Source organism: Aythya marila, assembly GCF_965140915.1.
Source record: "Aythya marila genome assembly, chromosome: 5".
In the NCBI taxonomy this organism is placed as follows: domain Eukaryota; kingdom Metazoa; phylum Chordata; class Aves; order Anseriformes; family Anatidae; genus Aythya; species Aythya marila.
In genome coordinates, this window is record NC_139046.1 from 64,014,935 (window position 1) to 64,033,313 (window position 18,379).

Here is an 18,379-nt window from a genome sequence, read left to right on the forward strand (position 1 = left end):
ATAAAGTTGAACTTGAGAATAAATGGAAATGAAAATATATATATAAACTTGAAGACAATAACAGAAACTGAATTTTCCACTTTTTTTTTAGAAGTATGTTTAATATATTTTTTAATGCTTTCTATAAGGAGGCAACAGAAGCATGGAAGAAAGAAGAACCCAAATCTACAGAGACCACCACAGAAAGCACTTTAACTACTGCTAGCAATCCAGAGGACAGGTCCCCAGGTATCCTGACTTCCTTCTTTAGGGGCACTCTAAGTTGGCCCCTTCGGGTGACAAGGGATCTGCTTGACATTCCCAGACGCCTGTCTAACTGGATGCATGGTTTTCTGCACGCTACCAATCTTCATTTCAGGGACAATGCATATAACTATACCTACTTGTATGAACTCTTGAGCCTTGGTGTGCCATTCCTCTATGCTCTTCTAGAGGTACTTACTCATATGTACCGGGAAGCAGAGCTATCACTTGAAAATGTGCTTGAATGGGCAAAAAAATTCTATAGGGTTTAAATTTTTCTGTGTGTCTTGCTCAGGTTGTGCCTTTCAGATTTTCAAAATTAACAGCCTCACTATTTTCCCGAAGATTTTTTTTTCTTACTTTTCTTGCAATTTAATGTGCAACTAAAACAAACAATAGATTCCTTCTGATACAAGCTAGGTGCAATTAAAGTTTTCAATATAAAATGTACTGTATGTTAGATGTATGTACTATGTACTGCATGAGTACATATGTAGTATGTACTGCATGAAGGGCAGTGTCCAGATACATTTCCAGAACTCAGAGATGGATGAAGGATATTTTGTAGATTTTCTTTTCCTGTTTTGTCCTGTTTGTGATAAGACCATTGGGGGTGGGTACATTTTAAAACCTTTCTTGTCCACTTCTCCCTGCTTTCCCCACTTTTTTTTTTTTTCTTTTTTGGACTAAGAAAGAATTTTTGTTCTTTCAGATGTTTGGGGAATATTTATGGGAAAAAAATGACTGGGTTTTGAAACCTGAATACGGCACATCCCTTTTCTTCTTGTTTTCATCTTTCCTCTGGGTTATGAGGTTTATAACTTGCATGAATGTTTCAAAAAAAAAAAAAAAAAAAAAAAAAAAAAGAAAACTGTACTTAATTCCTTAATTCATATTGCTCCTAGTCATGCCTTTTACATTTCTCACATGATAGATACCCCTTGTTGATAGTGGGTATAATCTGTAATACTAATTTATTTAACGTTTTGAAATAAATCTAAAGAGCAAATCTCAGTTGAGTGAAAGCTTGATTGAAACTGCATGCCAAAGAAACTGGTAGTATAACTAGACATGACTTATTCCTCAATTTAAGGCTTCCTCATTAGGTAGCTGATTTGAGGAATATCGAGTTGTGGAATACTCATATGTTACTGAAATTATGGTTATCGTGCCTCCAGACAGGCACTGGTCCTGTTGTATTCTGAAAGAATTCCAAAACAAGTTTTGAACAAACTACAAAAACCTACAAATTTATTTTAAGGATATTACTTCTTAATCAACTATTTAATTCATTTCAATGTGTAAAGCTGATGGCAAAAAAGATTAAAGTCTGTTATCTGGAGCAGTTGTTAATAAGTTTTTCAGGTATCTCTCATCAAGGTCTTCCTTCATCAAAAGATGTCAGGGGCAGGTTAAGTACACCTATTTAACAGCAAGGAGACACTGAGAACATCCCAAATTCTGCTTGCTTTCTCAGCCTGGTTAGCCAATGATGTAAGCAGGCTCCATGCCTCAAAAATACTTGAATGTTTACAGAGTCACAGAATCATCTAGGTTGGAATAGATCTCTAAGATCACCTAGTCCAACCTCTGACCTAACACTAACAAGTCCTTTAAAGTTCAGATGTTAACCAGAAAATTGATAAAAAACATAAATATGACAATATGAATAGCCTAAAATGAAAAATATCTGTAGCATGTACTTTAGCTGAAATAATATGGCTTAAATAATAGGAAATAATTTTACATTGAGTTTGTACCAAAGTTTGAGGATGACCTTTTAGTGGTCTTAAGTAACTGTGCTACTTATGAGCTGGCAGGTTGTTTTTATTTTTCTTCCATAAGTTTTAAAAAGAAATGTGTGTTCTGTTTAAAATAAATGACAACTGGATTTTTCCTCTAGATACTTTGACTTAATTTTTTTCAACTACAAGGATAAAGCTTTTCACTTTTTATAGTCCTTATATTGTCTGGGGAAAAATTGTGAAGTATGTGCACAGAACTTGGAAAAAAAAAAAAAAAAGCTTGAAAGAATTGTTTAGTTTTAAGGTAGCATTTGTTTGAAATCACTTGCCATTAATGCTCAAACATGTTAAAAAAAAAAAAAAAAAAAAAAAAAAAAACCTTTTCTAGACTGGACACAGTAGTTGTTTCACTCTAAAAAGGAAAAAAAAATGCAGTGTGATTTTCTGTGTTACTCCTGCAACACAATAAACTGCTAACTGATAAAGTTAGACTCACCATCAATTTTAATTTCAGCTTGTCAATAGCGCAGTCTCATGGAACATTTTTTCCTGAAATTTTCTCCTGCTGTTCACTACAGGAAATTTTTCTTTTTTCTTTTTTAAAGATAGCAATGGTTATATATAGATTTATATAATGGGGAGAGGAAGAAAAAAACCAAAACACTAAATTCCCACAGCAGAATTCAGAAAGAGATATGCAAAATGAAACCATTTTCCTGAAGGATCTTAATTATATTACATATTCCACTGGAATTTTGCAGGTGATTTTTGAATATAACAATCTAATTGTTAGATGTGTTTGTAATCTCTTTATCTTAATATTCTGTTAGAAAGATTCATAGCTATTTGTCCTTATTCATGATTTAATGAAAAAAGCATTTTCATTTTGGCTAATTCTTCTTTGTAATCTTTCTGATGCTTTTCTGTATAACCAAGCTAAGTTATGTATTGTTTTTTTCTGCTCTCTGCCAATCTCCCTCATTACTTTCAGTCCAATTCATCATTCCGGTGTTGCACCCACTCACTGGCTGAAGCCCTTCTGCTCTCAGGTGATTTTTCCGCTTGCCAGTTCACAAACTGTGCAACTAACACTGTTGTTTGACAGCATTTCATTGTGTTGGGTTTTGTTGTATTATTTTAAGACCATTTTAGAGCAAACTGTGTGTGTCTGGTATATTAATGGATGTGAGCTTTGGCATGATCATTTAAGCTGTTGCTGAGTTCATAGTTCTAAAAAACTTAATGTCTGCTCTCTCTGTAGAGAATGTTTTTCCTCTCTGTGTCTGTGCATGTACACTTTCTTGTGCCTTTCAGGCGACTTAGGCAAGTAAATTAATTCTTGAAAGAAACAGTTAAAGCCTTATTTCTTTCAAGGAAAGATTTAAATAAGGTCAGGAGAAGAGCTAGTTGATTCTCCTGGTTAGCATGAACACTTTCTTCCATTGTGCTCAAATACTCAATGAGCAAATTTCCATTGAGCTCAAATATTCAGTGAGCAAGCAATGTTTAAGTAGGGTGGCTCTAAGTACTCCTTTGCTTTCATAAAGGAAAATTATGATATAAAAAGGTTCTGTTGAACAAAGCAGCCAGAGCAACACAAGTTCCATTCCCCCATCCCAGATAACATACTGGGCAGGGCTAACAGAAATAGATGCTATTTTTAGTCCTCAGTGTCAAAATGCCAAGTTTACATAACCAAAGTGTTTTGGTTTGAGCTGCTTTGTTGATTAGTATCAGCTCTAATGAGGCCCCATTTGCCCTTTGATTAATGTATTTGTCTTGCTGCATGAGAGGCTGCCAATACTCTCCATGATAAATTTATGCAGCTATTTTGTATGTATTTTTGCATGTAAGATCCAGTATGTGTAACTACATGATAATCTGAAAGGAGAAATGCATCCAAAGAAGAACCAAGAGCTTAGTCTGAAAAGCAAGTGCTCTGTGGTTTTGTTTGATATGGTCATGACCCATGGCAGCCTTTCCTGATGAGGATGCCCTTCAAAGGGAAGGGTGATTGGGAACTGTCCTAAGTAGCAACTTGCAGGAAGGGCCAGACATCCTGTGTCACTTGTCCTATTTCAAACACCTCAGTCAGGAATGCAGAAGAGCTGCAAGGTCAAGAGCCCAGCGCTCCTTATCTTGCTGACCTGTATGCTTGCACAACTAAAGCATCTCTTCGTGTGGGTAGCCTAAAATGTCTTGATGACTTTGAAAGTCTCCTTGCTGTGCCCACACAGAAGCATCTCTATTCTAAGCATCACAACCTGGAAAAATGGTTAGGACATGGCTTCCTACAGATTTAATATGTTTTTTTGCTAAGCTCAGCATGCTTTGAGATGAAGGTCGTAATGTAGAGGTCTGCCATTTCAAATCACTTTCCATTGCTGTGTTTTTTTACCGTCTGTTGCAGAGTCTTCCTAGCTCTTCCTGGCCAGTGAGGATTCTGTCCTTCTCCTAAATTTTCTGTCTTGACTTCACTTTACAATCTTAATGGAATATTTTTATTAAATAGTTTTTAATGCTGTGTTTAATTTTTCACATGGAAATCCTGTATTTTGCACACAGTGAAAATTGTTTTAGCTTTATTTATGGTATTTGTTGTAAACAAAAATAAATGTAGTTCTTTGTAAGTCTCTTTGTTTCATCTCTTCCTTTTAAAAATACTTACTGGTAACTTCATGCTTGTTTTACAAATTCCTCTTCTGGTGGATGCTGTTGTGGTACCTTTGTATTGGTCTGACCAAAAGGCCAGGGGGTCTCACTGTGATATTACAGTCAGGAGTGTGTTCCTTCACACTGGGTTCCTTGACTATGATATTCTGCACTAGTTATTCTACTTGAGACCGGGAGTTGTACCCCTGGTACTGGGGTTTATCCTTCCCGGGAATGATAAATCAGTGTTGCTGAGTGTGGAGGCTGCTTGTATTGCATACATGAACAACATTAGTCCTCTTCTCTTTGACTTCTATTACTTTTCCTTATGTTACTTTTCCCTTTTTTTTTTTTTTTTTTTTTTACATAGCATGACTTTTATGACATTTGTTAATAAGTTAAAATCATTTGGAATCTTGCATCACATACAGGAAAAGCAATTAACAATTGGGGGGTAAAAACTCCATATTTGTTACTGACTCTGGAGTGCTGCTTGCAAGTTCCCTTTATCTTCTGGAGCCCTGGAAGCTGCAGCTAATGGTGACTTATTATTTGGTAACAGTGGCCCTGCTTTATTTAATTTACTTAGTTTTCTTTCCTTTGTTCTGTCATGAATTTTTTTTTTTAATTTTATAGTTTTTAAATCTGGTGTTCTACTTCTTAAACAGCAGGTTCTCCAAAACAGCTTTTCTAAGCTTTTGCTCCCCATCATCATCTTTCTTTTGCTCACCCTGCAGTTCTTAAGTTAGCATTTCTGCCTTTGTATCAAAAGAGAAATAAATGACAGATAGTCCCAATTATTTAATGGAAAGATTGTGTCATGTTTTTTTTTTTTTTTTTTAAAGTCGATTTAAACTGAGCCTCACTAGAGTTGTTTGAATAATAGGAATGATTTTTTTTGAAAGAGTTGGTAGAGACAACATTACAAAAGAACAACAAATGTTATTCTCAATGAACTATTCTGTCTGTTCTGCCAAAGCAAAAAACATGATGCACAGTAGAAAGTTTGCTGTCCCAGGGGGAGATTATTTGCATAATGAAAACATAGTGCAGGAAATGTAATTTAAGGCAGTACTTGGCACTTCCTTAATTGCAATGGACAAAGCAATTCAGATAAAAGTAAATGTACTATTCATACAAATTAGTCTCACGGCAGGATGTTTTTTTCCACCTTGATAATCTTGGGCAGAGGCAGTGGCATGGAAACATCAGAAGAGGTTTTTATGGAGGAATGGCTCCTCCAGCCATTCATCCCCGTGAATGGGAGGGTTGGTTCCTCCTACTGCCCCTCTGCTGAGCTCTCTGAAAGCTCTGGTGCTTCCAGTCTCCAGCAAGCACATGCTGTTGTAGACACACCCCCAATGCAGTAATGCTGTGCCCTGGTGTGTAGCTGAAAGTGGCAGCTGTGCCTGATGGAAGGGCAAACAGGTTGCTCCTCTGATCTCGAGCTGCAACTGAACTGTGTCCTTTCCAAAAACCATGGGTCTGGAACAGGTGATGCTGATGCCTCTTGACATAGTCAATGCTTTTGAAGATTTTACAGCTACTTGTTATAGATACTGTTGTAGTGCTAAAACTGCAGAGATGACGTTTGCTCTATTTGGCAGGTTCGGGAATTCTGCACTTTTTTTCCTCTTTACACTGGTTCAAATCAGTTCTGAACTTCTCTGTTGACACTAGGGCCATTTGGTTTGGAAATAAATGCACAGCAGTGCTTTTTTCTTTTTTTGAAAAGCTAGACTAATCATTCGTAGAGTATCACAGCATTACCTGCCTAGGTATCAGTTAATGAAAAGCAAACGTGCCAGAGTTATGTAAAGGTAACTATGCTTTCTTATAATTATACTAATACTTTGTAATGAAAAAGATCTTGCTATTTTTAAGCATACTTTATTTGAGAAAAAGTACAGACAAACCTTCTTAAAATGACTTGGACTCAAATGTCAGTCTTTCATTAACTCTACCAAGAAGAATAATTTCTGTTCCTCTCAGCTTCTTATAGACTGCTGCAGCAATAAAAGGCCAGTGAAAGCTGCTTCTTTATGTATTCCAACCTCAAGGAAGGGCTACAATCTGTGTTTCCCCACAACATTATAGCAATTAGTTACTGTAATTGGCTTTAATTCACTTCTTGATCACTCAGTCCTCACATTTCAATCAAGACAATGCGTTCTGAAATGCCCTGAATTCTGCATCAATATTTATGATTTTAGAAGTATGACATGTTTGCAGATGAGTTGATTTTTTTTTTTTTCTCGAAGATCATATCACTGAAGATCAGAAGACATTATGTATTAAGGCTTGAGCCAAGTATACATATTAGTCATAAATATTTCCGCAAGCCTCTTTCCTTTTCTTCATGATCTGTGTTAACATAAAAAGAACAGAAGCTTTGATCTCATCTCATCAGGTGGTGGGCTCCAAACTCATTTGAAATGACTGGAATTTCCAATATGTTCTTCTGAAATGTGAAATTACAAAGAAATTTGCATGCTACTATGTTCTTGCATTTGCTTTTTCAGTATTTGTTCTGCAGGAATTAATTCATATTTTATTCTAAGGTTTTTGGTGTTTGGAATCTTTGTGTAAAGAAAAGTATTATTTTAGCAGGCATTAAATTGCTGATCACTACAGAGACTTACACCATTGAGGCTGCACTCTGAATTTGCAATTATTACATGCATTAATATACCAGACTAACACAGATTGTTCTGATAAAATATACAATTGATCTAAAATTTATAGACAATCTTATCACAGTAGTGTTGCTGTGTTTTGTTGTTGTTGTTTTTTTTTTTTGAAGCAAATTTCCATAAATATAAAAATTCAGTATATGTAATAGGTTTTCAGTTAGTTGCCTTTTCCGTTATCTCTGTATTCATTTTTGCATAGTTTGTATTAGTGTTAACACACACCATCCTGGATGCATTCAAAAAGTTGTGTTCTTTGGGCTCTGTCTTGCTTTGTTCTTCAAGCTCCCTGGTTATATTTTGTTCCTGAATTCAGAAGTGTCTGTTCATCAAGTAAGTAATGGATGCTTTGAAAAAGTGCTTTGCTGTTGAAGAACGTGTGTAGGTTCTGGGCTGGGCTCACAGGGGGAGAGGAGAAGATGCGGTGCTGGTGTGGGGACAGGAGGAGAGGGTGGTGGAAAAGCCCATCCCTAGGCCCTGGGGAAGAAGGGGCAGCACAAAAGCATTTGCAGGTAACAGTGATTGGAAGCCAGTGAGGTAATCTGGCCCCACTTCTGCTGAGAGCAGTGTACACCTCCACAGAAACAGGAAAGCAGGCTGGCTTTGTTTTTTGCCATTTGTTAGATTCCATAACATGGAATTGAATTCTATAGACAAATGAAACAAGCTCAAGTAAAAAGGAATAGACAGGTGGGAAGAACTGAAACCTGTGAAATGTCAGACATGTCTCTTACTGAAGTCCTTTTTCAAGGACAGCAGTCTAGGTGGTGGTTTCTTGGGTGTGATGAAAAATCAAAGTTTGATAAATAGAGGACATGAGTTTGGGAGTGCTGTTAGAACCCCTATAGCCCTCTAGGGTGGATCTGAAATACCTCAATTGGATGTGTCTGGTTTTGAGCTCTAATGCGGGCAATGCTCTCATTCAGCCTTGCATGTTTTGAAGCAGAGGCAACAGGGCTCAGCTGAGGTTATAATAGGTTTGAGCTGGCGTTTTGCCCCAGTGTGGGCTGGTAGCCAGCATATTACAGCAAGATGAAGGCCTAAGCAAGCTGAAGGTGTCATAGTTTGTTGTGTTCTCATCTCAAAGTCCCACATGGGCTGGGCTTCCCTGGTGACTATTTTTTTTCTCTATCTCATCCCTGTGCTTGCTTAGTTCATTTCAATTGTGCTTCCACAGTACTGAAGACACCTTCCTTCTGCCCCTGCAGCTTGCTTAAAGCACTGATGTATTCTAAGCAGGATCCATAAATAATTTTGGGGGGTATATTATACAGTAAGAAGCTAGAGAGGCAGTAATGTGTGCTGGGTGTGCTACAAATCAATTTGTGGTCTGGTGACTGAATTTCTTAATGTCAGTTTTTGGTGCCAACTGGTATTTGCTTTCACCATTGGAGCTGCCTACTTTTATGAGTAACTCCACTTCAAAAGTATTTATTCATGTCATTGCCTTAGTCAGCAGCTCCATACAAGGCCAGGCAGAGTCCTCACATCCTGTGGATGAATTATAGGGTGACATAGTTTAATGGCAGGCTAAAAGCCTCAGGATTGCCAGCAAGCTAGGCTGAGGTCCTAAGGGGGGGAGGGAGGGGGAGCACTGAGCAAGCTGAGATGGGGTGCTTTTTGCAGGAGGGGTGGGCAAATGCAGGTTACTTCTTCAGTGAAGGGTTTTATCTGTTAGCTTTGTGCTTCAATGAGAGAAAGGACTCTTCCCTGAGCACTACTGCCCTGGATTTGGGAGGGCTGGCAACCAGGTGGCAAGGTGATGCAGCTGAGCTTGCCCAAACCTTGTCCCTGTCACAGGAGTGCAGCAGTAGCTCGTGCTTTTGGGCACAATAACAGCAGCAGCACCTGAGATTTTGGTGCCTTTCATATGAAGGTTTGAAAGCCCTTTGCCATTACTGAATTGCTGTGACAGCTCTGGGTAAGTACTGCTCCTGTTCCACTGGCTTCAGTGAGTCACAAATGCGTGATGTGACAGAGGTGCCAATACATCATATCCCAAATGCAGGTTGTGACGCCTGATTCCGGTAGGTTTCCTCCTTCCTCCCCCCAAACAAGGTTCTCATGCAGATTCACAACATGGGCAGGGTTCTAAGATATCACTGCTCTGGATGTGAGCAGTCAGGGCAATCACGAGGTGTTTTCTGGACCAGGCTCCCTGTAGAAGCTTTTTTGCTGGTTGCCAGCAAACTGGGAGTTCTGTGCCCCCAGAGGAGAGGTTGATACCATTTAAAAGTTTTTCTGTCTCTGTTTCTGTATTTTGTTTTTTTATCTGCCTTCAGGGGTGTTTCCCAAGTTTGTATAAGTTGACATATTTATACTTTGGTTAGCTCAGCAAGGCTTACTTCCCCTTTCTGCTTGTGCATGACTCTCATTTGGTCTGGCTTGTTTTAGCTGAGAAATACCATCATATCTTGCTTAAAAATGAATTTCCCTCTCACAATTTAAGACCAAATGAAGGTGAGGAGGGCGGGTAAACACAAACACTTTCAGTTGTTTATGACACAAAAGCATTGACTCGATTTGCTGGCTGCTGCAGCTGGCTTGGTTTGGATTTTTTTTTCAGATGGGTTCGGTGGGACATCTGACCATTTTTGTCCAACACAGGCAGAGGCACATGCAAAGCAGCAGCTCTGAAGCAAAGCTAATAAAACTTAGCAGCCAGCTGGTGGCTGAGGAATCCCGTGCTGTCTGTGGGGAGGAGGTTGTTATTTGGGCTTTGTGCTGCTGTGAGTGGCACATTTATGTGCCCCCTGTCCTTAGGGAGAGGGAATGGCCTGTCCAGCCCAGCTACCCACAGCGGGTACTTGGCTCTGCCCAAATTTGGCTGGACCCTGAGCCCCTGTTATCTCCTTGTCAGGTTGCAGTAACATGTTCTGCCTGGTGCTAGTTTGACGGGTGGCTCAGGAGCAACAGCTCATGCAGAGAGCTAGGCTGCCCTGTCAGATGGGACATGCTACTGTAACTGCTGCTGCTGCCGGTCTATTGGCCCTGGCTTTATTGGTGGGGACACTCAGATGCTGGAGTGATTGACACCTTAATAAATGATAGTCACAGAGGGTGCGGATGGCCCCTCTGGAAGGGGCCTCTCCTCTGCCCCGTGTGTGGTGGCACATAGTTCCCAATAGGTTTCTACAGGGGCTCCATATGTGGGCCTGTCACAGGGCTGATGTGTTTCCCTCAGCGAAGCAAGACTGCAGTTGCACCATTAGCTGGCATAAAATGGCAACAGTTGTCTGTGCCTCTCTGCAGAGCTGAACCGACGCAACATTGTTGAGACACCAGCACGTAACTCAGTACCCTTACCACATGGAAATCACTGCTGTGTTGGCACAGCCTTTGTGACTGGAAAGAGAAACAGAGTGACTTGTTCACTTGCTTTACGGTAGCAGAGGGGAGATTGCCTGAGTTTGGACCTCTTAGTTTTTCTGTTGGTCACAGAATACCAGTAAACAGCTCTGAAATTTGAGTTTTCAAAAGCCCTCCAGGCCACTGGGAAGGCTGTTACAAAAAGCAACTGAAAAAGGCACAAATGTTTCTTAGGATGTGGTGCTGGCATCATCGCTGGATGTTCTGTAAGCGTCTGAATATTTTAGGCCTGTAGTGGGGAGAATCACAGTCAAAGTGATCTTGTGGTGATGCTGCACTTGCATGCAGGGAGGTTGCTCCTGTGGCATGGCATGTGGGATGGCTCTTCTCAGTGCTGCTGCATATGGGGAGCTCCGAAAGCTTCGTTATGTTCCTGATTAGAGGAACATAATTATTGCTGAGCAATAAGCAAGCTGCAGTTTGTTCCTCAGATTTGATAACCAGCTAGAAACAGGCCACTACCAAAGAACCAGCCCTGCTGACTGCTCAGCCACAGTCACTGGTCTGAAAGGTGAATTCTTGCAAATCCACCACCCTGGAGCCAGTAGCTGGCTGAACTAGCTCTGAAGGTCACTCATACTGTCACAATGTTATCACTAATTTACCCTCATTTATTAAATGATTGTGGTGTTTGGATTACTGGTGCTGTGAGGAAATAACAAGTATTTGTACTCCTTGATCCTTTGACTCCTGTGGAGCTAAAGTTAAGCCTCTATCCACGTTTTGTAAACCTTCCAATGTTGCAGAGATGCTGTGATGTCTTCGTCCTTCACCAGCTCTACTTCAGACTCATTTGAGACTGATGGGGCTGTTTCAAATGCAAGAGTGATCTGGTCCTTTGGCTGCCTGGAAGAACATGGAATTGAGAAAACCTGGCATGACACTTAATGGAGAGTAGAAGTGTTTTTTTGTTTTCTGGAAAGAGATTGAATCTGTCCATAGGGTCTGCATGGACTGTTTGGCCAAGCCTGTTTTTAACACCCCTGACCTTCCAGTGAGCACTGGTCTGGCTGTGAGCCCTCAGAGCAAGCTGTGGGGACATGCAATTTAGCTAAATCCTTTCACCGTAAGGAAAACACTTGTTTCTCTCCAAGTGTGGGGATGATGAGGTAGGTTTTGAAGTACAGACAAAGGAGAAATTGTTGATCCAATTTTTTCATCCTGTTGGAGTGGGAGGGTCAGATGAATGCAGAATTAGTCTGTTTCAGTTGCTGACTGTATTACTATTGTTTAAATAACTGAAGGCAGCTAGTCTCCATTTGTATTTAAAATTTAAATTGTATCATTTGTATTTAAAACAACAACAGCCTTACAGCCATGTTATTTACTCTCAATGCAAGTCAGTCAGGAACTCTGATCAGAAAAGCTTTGACTTAGGACACTAACGGTAGAGCTTGTGTGTGGAGATGCTGCTGCTCCCAGGACACAAAGCTGCTAAAATTGGCCATCTCTGTGTGGGGATTATTATCTGAATGGAGCTCTTACTGCTGAAGTTAATATACCAGTGTTTTGAGTGCTGTTCTGCATTATAAAATGCATTGCAAAATCTTTTGCATATAGACAGGCTTTAGATCAATGCATTGTTTCTTCTAGCTGTAACTCAGCATAAAAGACTACTTCCCAAAGCCTCCAGCTGCCTTCTGTGCTGGCAATTATGGAAAAGCAGGGAAAGAAGGATTGTTGTAGTGAACAGGGACAGCAGTGGATAGAGAAGTTAAAATAGATGTTTTACTGTTTTGAGTTAGACTCAGGCTTCTGTATCTTTTGGAAAATTCCTCTAAAATTTAAAACTGAGAAACTGAATCCACATCACCTGAGCATAGCATCAGGTTTTTCCTGAAGTGGGAAAAAGATTGCTTTTGTTCTGCTGGGCTTCAGTTTGGTACTGAAGGGAATAAATCCATTCCAGTCTTTGCCCGGGTGGGCAACACATTTCCCAATAGATGGCCATCCACAGCACACAGAGTAGTTGATTCTCTCAGTAAATGGTGAGAACAGCCTCATCTTCTGTGTTTGTTGTGAGCTGGTGGCAAACTGCAGCCATCAGCCTGAGTGCTTCAGCCAAGCCTGGCTCCACTCGATTTGTGGCATATGGTTTCATCTTGCTGTTTAAAAAAAAGGAAAGTGTGAGTGGGCTGGTTTCATGATACCACAGAGCTGCTCTCACTGCTGTGGCAAGCAAAGCCCTTCTAAACCCTTGCTTTGGGCCAGGTCCCTGCTGTACCACTGGCTGTCAAGCCACCAAGGTGTCCCTGGCCTCCAAAACTGCACAGCTGAGTACTATTCCCCTCGTTAATGACAAGGATGGTGGTGTCACAAAACAGAGTGCCAGGACAATGCTGCCTGGATGACAGTAGCATAAGGAATGGAAAACTTAAATTCTCTCAATGCCAGCAGCCCTTCAGGCAGCAAGTTACTGTTGTGCAAGGGCATCAAACAGTCCAGCTGTGCATGCTGCAGAGCACCTGCTGCTGCTCACTGAGTGGAGGCAGGAGCACTGCCCCGCTTGCTTGCCTGCCTGTGCCCCTTCACAGAAAAACACCAAAGGGCATGTGAGGGGCTGGAGAATAGCACATTAGCTCCTTGGCTTGCTTGCACTGGCTAGTTTAGGGAATTTGATCACCTAAAGTACTCTTAAGTACATAACATAAGTCAGTAGGACAATTCCACTTGTAACTGGCCGGTTGTGGTGTGCCCTGTCTGTCCCTGCATGTGATGCATTTGCTTTGGTGTCTGCTAGCACAAGTAACATCTTCCATGTGCATAGCTTGCCTGTAACCCCCTGGATAAATTTAAACGTTTTGACAAAGCATTAGTAAGGGCTACAGCTTAAACTGTGACTGTGGAGAATGCATGCTCACTGCTAGAGGTCTTTGCTACACTGAAACAGACGATAGTAGGAAGGATGTTGGGAAATCTGAAGTAAGTGTGATAGAAGTGAAGTCAGATCTGATGTGAATGCTATTTTGAGAGTCTGTTTCCTCATGACTTGTCTCTCTGATAACATCTGGTGCAGCCAATGCAGGTCAGTGGCACAGCACCAGTTGAGGCACCAGTTGACATTGGCAGGAAAGTGGGGGCTGTGTCCTTTTCCATCCTGGAGACTGGATGCCCCTGTTGCTTTTGCATTGCATGTGTTTATCTTATAAAGTTCAATTTTTCTGACTCAATTTTTTAGCTGCTGGTAGAAAGTCTCCTGTCCTGGGGAGGAAGTCTGCCCTGAGCAGGAGCACTGGCAGCCCCCGGGGTCCCACAGCCCCACCAGTTGCCCCAGGCACAGGGCTTAGTCTGCCCCCATGCCCCTTCCCATTTGGGAATGGCAGTAAGGCCATTTTCATCTCTTCTAGTGAAGAAGCGGGATAGCGTGGCGTGTACAGGTGCGGGTCTCTGGGAGGACTTTAAGTACTAGCAAATTCAAGTATCCAGGGCCGTATGTGGGAATTTTCACTTTGGAATTGGGAGCTGAATGTCCACCTCAGTCCTTCTGCAAGAGCTTGCATTTCCCCAGAGCACAAGGTGGGCTGCTGCAGGCCCAGAAGTGCTGAACAATTCAGTTGATCTCCCGAGTGAGCACAGCTAACCTCCCATGAGGCTCCGCAAGGAGGGCTGCTGCTGCTAACCTTGCATCTGCTCAGGAACACAAGTGTGTGCCTCACCTTCGTGTAGATACTCAGCCTTAGCACTGACTTGGGAGAAATTTGTTCACGCAGACCGTCTTCCACCTCTCCCCCCACCCCCCTAAAAAAAAAAAAAAAAAAAAGCATTAAAGAAGTTCCAGATTTATTTTCAAATTTCTCATCTATCTCAGATAATTTTCATCTTCTTTATGATACTCCTTTAAAATTAATGACAGCAACAGCTCCTCAGTGGTGGAGCTGATGGCCATTTGATTTGTTTGTGTTGCTGTGGCAGTGCTGGTAATAATTAACATGTGGGTTTGGGTCTGTGCAGCGTCCAGGCTTTTGTTTGAATTGGCCCCTGCGCTCCCTCCATGGTGTTTACACGAATCCACCAACAGCTTGTTGCTGGCGCTTGTACTCGGTTCCTTTTTGTTCTCTGGGACTGAAATCTGCCCTGTGCAAGAGCTCCAAGCACTCCATGTGGTTGCATTTTCTCATGGCAAGGTTCAGGGCCCAAGCTCTACTTTTTAGGAGAGCCCAGTAAAATTGTGTAGTGCCATCAGAACCTACAGAACCCTGACCCTTGGACATTTGAAGCCCCTTTGCCTTCATACAACCGGTTACCCAAGGAGCAGTCCTGCTATGTGAAACTGCAGCAGCAGCTCTCATTGCTTCAAATGTCCCATGGGGTTTGTAACCCAGCGTTTGGGTTAACGCGCATGAGTGGATGTCCTGTTCATGGAAGCACTGAGACACAGCCCAGGTTTATGGGGTTGACTGCAACCTAGCTTATTCAGCTTCATATGTCACAGTGCAAACATTGACTAAATAAATTAGTAAGGAGTGTTTTTTGTTCTTAAGACTAATCTTAAATCTGATTAGTACAGCTACAAATGCAAGATGATTGTGTTCACAAAGGACTCAGCCATTTAGCAGATGCCTGAGAAAGCCAGCTTCTGCTGCACAATTCAAACTGGAGAGCACTGCGGTGCCTTAGAAGAGGTGGCACAGAAATGTGCCTCCCTCAGCAGAGGTGACGGTGCCTGAGGTCCTCCACCAGCTGTCTGTTGCACTTGTCACTTAAAATGTGGGTGTGTGGCAGGCTGTTGCAAAGGGACTGGTTAACTTGGAATGTGTACGTATTCAGGAACTGTGCTGGTAGTGGGTTTGGGTAGTCTGTCTGTCTGTCCATGGGTTTTAGTGTTCTACAGCTGTGTGCATTAGTCATAAAAATGTTTTTATCCTCTTTCCTGGTACTGTGGTGGGGGAAAACTGTTAATATAGGGGATGGGGAGGGAACACACACTGAGCCTACAAGCAAATGGCAAGAGGTTTCTTGGCAGGAGATTAATGGAACAGGCTATGGTTGCTGAAGGAACAGAGAAACCTCTCCATTGCCGCTTGCTGTGACCTTGGGCATTGCTTATTGCCATTGTGGGTACAGCTGGCAAGCTTTTGTTAGGTTTTGTTTGCTCTGATATTCACATTAATGCAGCAGCTTTCAGGGAGAAGGTTACCCTGAGCCGTGCGGAGGCCTGTATTTTACAAATTGCCTGGCAGGATCTCTTCCTGGAGAGCAGCTCTGGGGCAGCTCCCCTGCACCCCGGGGGCTTGGCACAGGAGCCTCTCGTCATGTTGCAACAGTGAGCTGCTCCTCCTGCCTGCCCAGCTGCTCCCATGCAGCAGTAGGAGAATTAAAGAGAGCCTCCTGTGAGCAGTGAAGTCTTGAGGAGTTTTCAAGCCAAGAAAGTACATTGGCTCTTATGAAGCAGGAAAACCCAGAGCTCACCACAGCCTTTTGAAAAGTGCAGTGCTCTGTGGCGCTTGGGAGAAGCATAGTCAATAAAACAGTAATATAAATAATAAATAAATAAAAAAACAACACTGCAAAGCCATTTTGCTCATCCTGTGAGCACAAGCAAGGGAATTTCAGCCAGCCACAACAAGACCTGTACTTGTACAGCAGACATCCACACCATCAGCAGCTGGGCTTCTGGCGCTGGTGGTTATTTTTGTACATAGAAGGGAGCTAGCACCAAAAAAAAAAACAAACAAAAAAACACAAACAAAACAGAAGCTAATTACCTCAGTTTTCTTTCTGAGGGTGGGGGGAGGCAGGACAGAGTGGTGGCTGCTTGAATTGTGCAAAGTCGAAGTGTAGCCCTGCTGCCACAGCCTGTTTTGGAAACCTGGTGTCACAGCTCAGCAGAGAGAGGGGACAGTGAGGGACAGGCCAAGCGACCTGGCCAGGGTCAAAGTGGGTGCAGTGCTGGATGTGTGGTTGCAATGCATCTGCCCCGAGGCAGCCCAGGGAGAGCTGCAGTGATGCGTGGGGAATTGCTGCTCCAAGCTTCCTGTGCTGCTTCCATTTCTATCTGTGTCCCAGTTGGTGAACACCAGCAGGGTCGTACCACAAAACCCAACTTTCAGACCTGGTTTCACTCTGCAGGGCTGCTGATGCTCCCAGAAACCACTGCCAGTGGCTGAGGACCACCCAAAGGAGAGGCCAAGGTCTTTCCCCATGGGCTTCCTGAGTTTGGCTTACCCCTAACGTGCTGCTGTCACCCTTGTACTTTTCCTAGGCTGCTGCCAGCCCGTGGCCAATGAGCCCACCTCTCCGAAGAAGGCAAAGAGTATCCTGGAGCACCACAACTTGGAGAACTGGTCACCTTCTCCAGAGTGGACCACCGTGAGGGTCATCCCTGAGGAGGAAATGACAGAGCACAACCTCCTTGCTGTTCGAGTCATGGTTACCAGTGATGCAAGCAGGTAGTTGAAAATACTAACAGGCCTTTAAAAACCAAAAAGCCTGATTTTTTTTAATTTTTTTTTTCTCTGCAGCACTGATGAAAAGTATAGCACATAAAGCTGAGGGAGGGAAGAGAAAAAAGGAAAACCTCTCAGAAAAAAAAAAAACAAACAAAACAACAATTGTTCTTTACCACAATCATAAATCCCCCAAGACATATGACTCATTTTGCAGGAAATCTTCAAACATTTACATCCCACGCAGGGGCCTGAGTCAGAGAAAAAAACGTTTACCCCAATCAACCCAGGTTCAGCTATTTGTTTTCCAAAAAATGTCAGTTCAGGGATTAGGGCACTGGGTGTGTTGTGGCAAAGGTGCATCCTGCGGTGTGGTTGCCTGCTACCTGGGTACCATGGGGCAGCTCCACAACCTGAGTGCCACTCTGGACGTTTGATGGCCTGCCCATCCCAAAGACATCCAAAATCCTGTGACTCTTGGAGAGCTGTCTGAGGAAGTCTGATTTCTGTGCAAATTTAGAATATATTAGTTTTCTGGGTGGGATTCTGTGGGAGTTCACTCCAGCCATAATAATGATTAGATCGGTGTCTTTCAAGTACAGTAGTTTTCCTTACTGAGAATTTAAAAAAAAAAAAAAAAAAAAAAAAAAAAAGATATCCCAAAGTCAGCTGTTGCAAACAGAGAAACAGAGAGCTATTACTCTGTGAGGAAACTCACATAGACTCTGGAAGCCCTTCAAACACCTATTCATGGTGTTGTGTATAGGTTGTGGAAGGTAACATTTTTGGAAATTAAACTTTATGCTGTTCCCTGTGGGAGTTTTTAAATAACATTAGTGCTCCACAACATGTTTGGATATTCTTTGGGGAAAGGATAACTCTTTGCTGGGACTCCTCCCCTGCAAGGAAAGGAGAGCTTGGGGAAATGTTTACTGCCTGTTGGAGAGATCTCGCTGCCATATAGTGACTTGCTGCATAGTGCCTGCTCCTACCCACACTAATACCCTGAGGCTCTTCATGCCCATTGCACTTGGGCAGCGTGCAGAGATGGGAGCCAGCTAATCCCCCTGATCTGAGGGATCAGATCCATTCCCTCCAGCTGTGACAGTCTTGTGTTCTTCACAGAGAGGCCCCTGGTTCCTATCCAAGCTGACGTTGCCGCTGTCACCAGGATAGCATGTGCCAGCCTCTCTCACTGCCTTCTTTTGGGGACTATGTGCTTGCGCTGCTCCTGTGGGTGAGCCATTGCCTAACAAGGGGGGGATGAGTGAAATAGCAAGTGACAAATGATATT

The 18,379-nt window shown here is 42.3% G+C and overlaps 1 protein-coding gene across 20 annotated transcripts in view; it reads left to right on the forward strand.

The window, feature by feature from the left end:
* Positions 1–18,379, forward strand: part of MICAL2 (microtubule associated monooxygenase, calponin and LIM domain containing 2) — a 162,070-nt gene that overhangs the window by 111,608 nt on the left and 32,083 nt on the right. For 18 of the 20 annotated variants that reach the window (XM_082760776.1, XM_082760762.1, XM_082760779.1 and 15 more), the window contains 2 exons: positions 129–228; positions 16,902–17,088. In XM_082760776.1, coding sequence (XP_082616902.1) covers positions 129–228; positions 16,902–17,088 — 287 coding nt within the window. Of the gene's footprint in view, positions 1–128; positions 4,610–16,901; positions 17,089–18,379 lie in introns of those variants that run through there. The other 2 variants (XM_082760771.1, XM_082760775.1) reach the window with 2 other exon arrangements.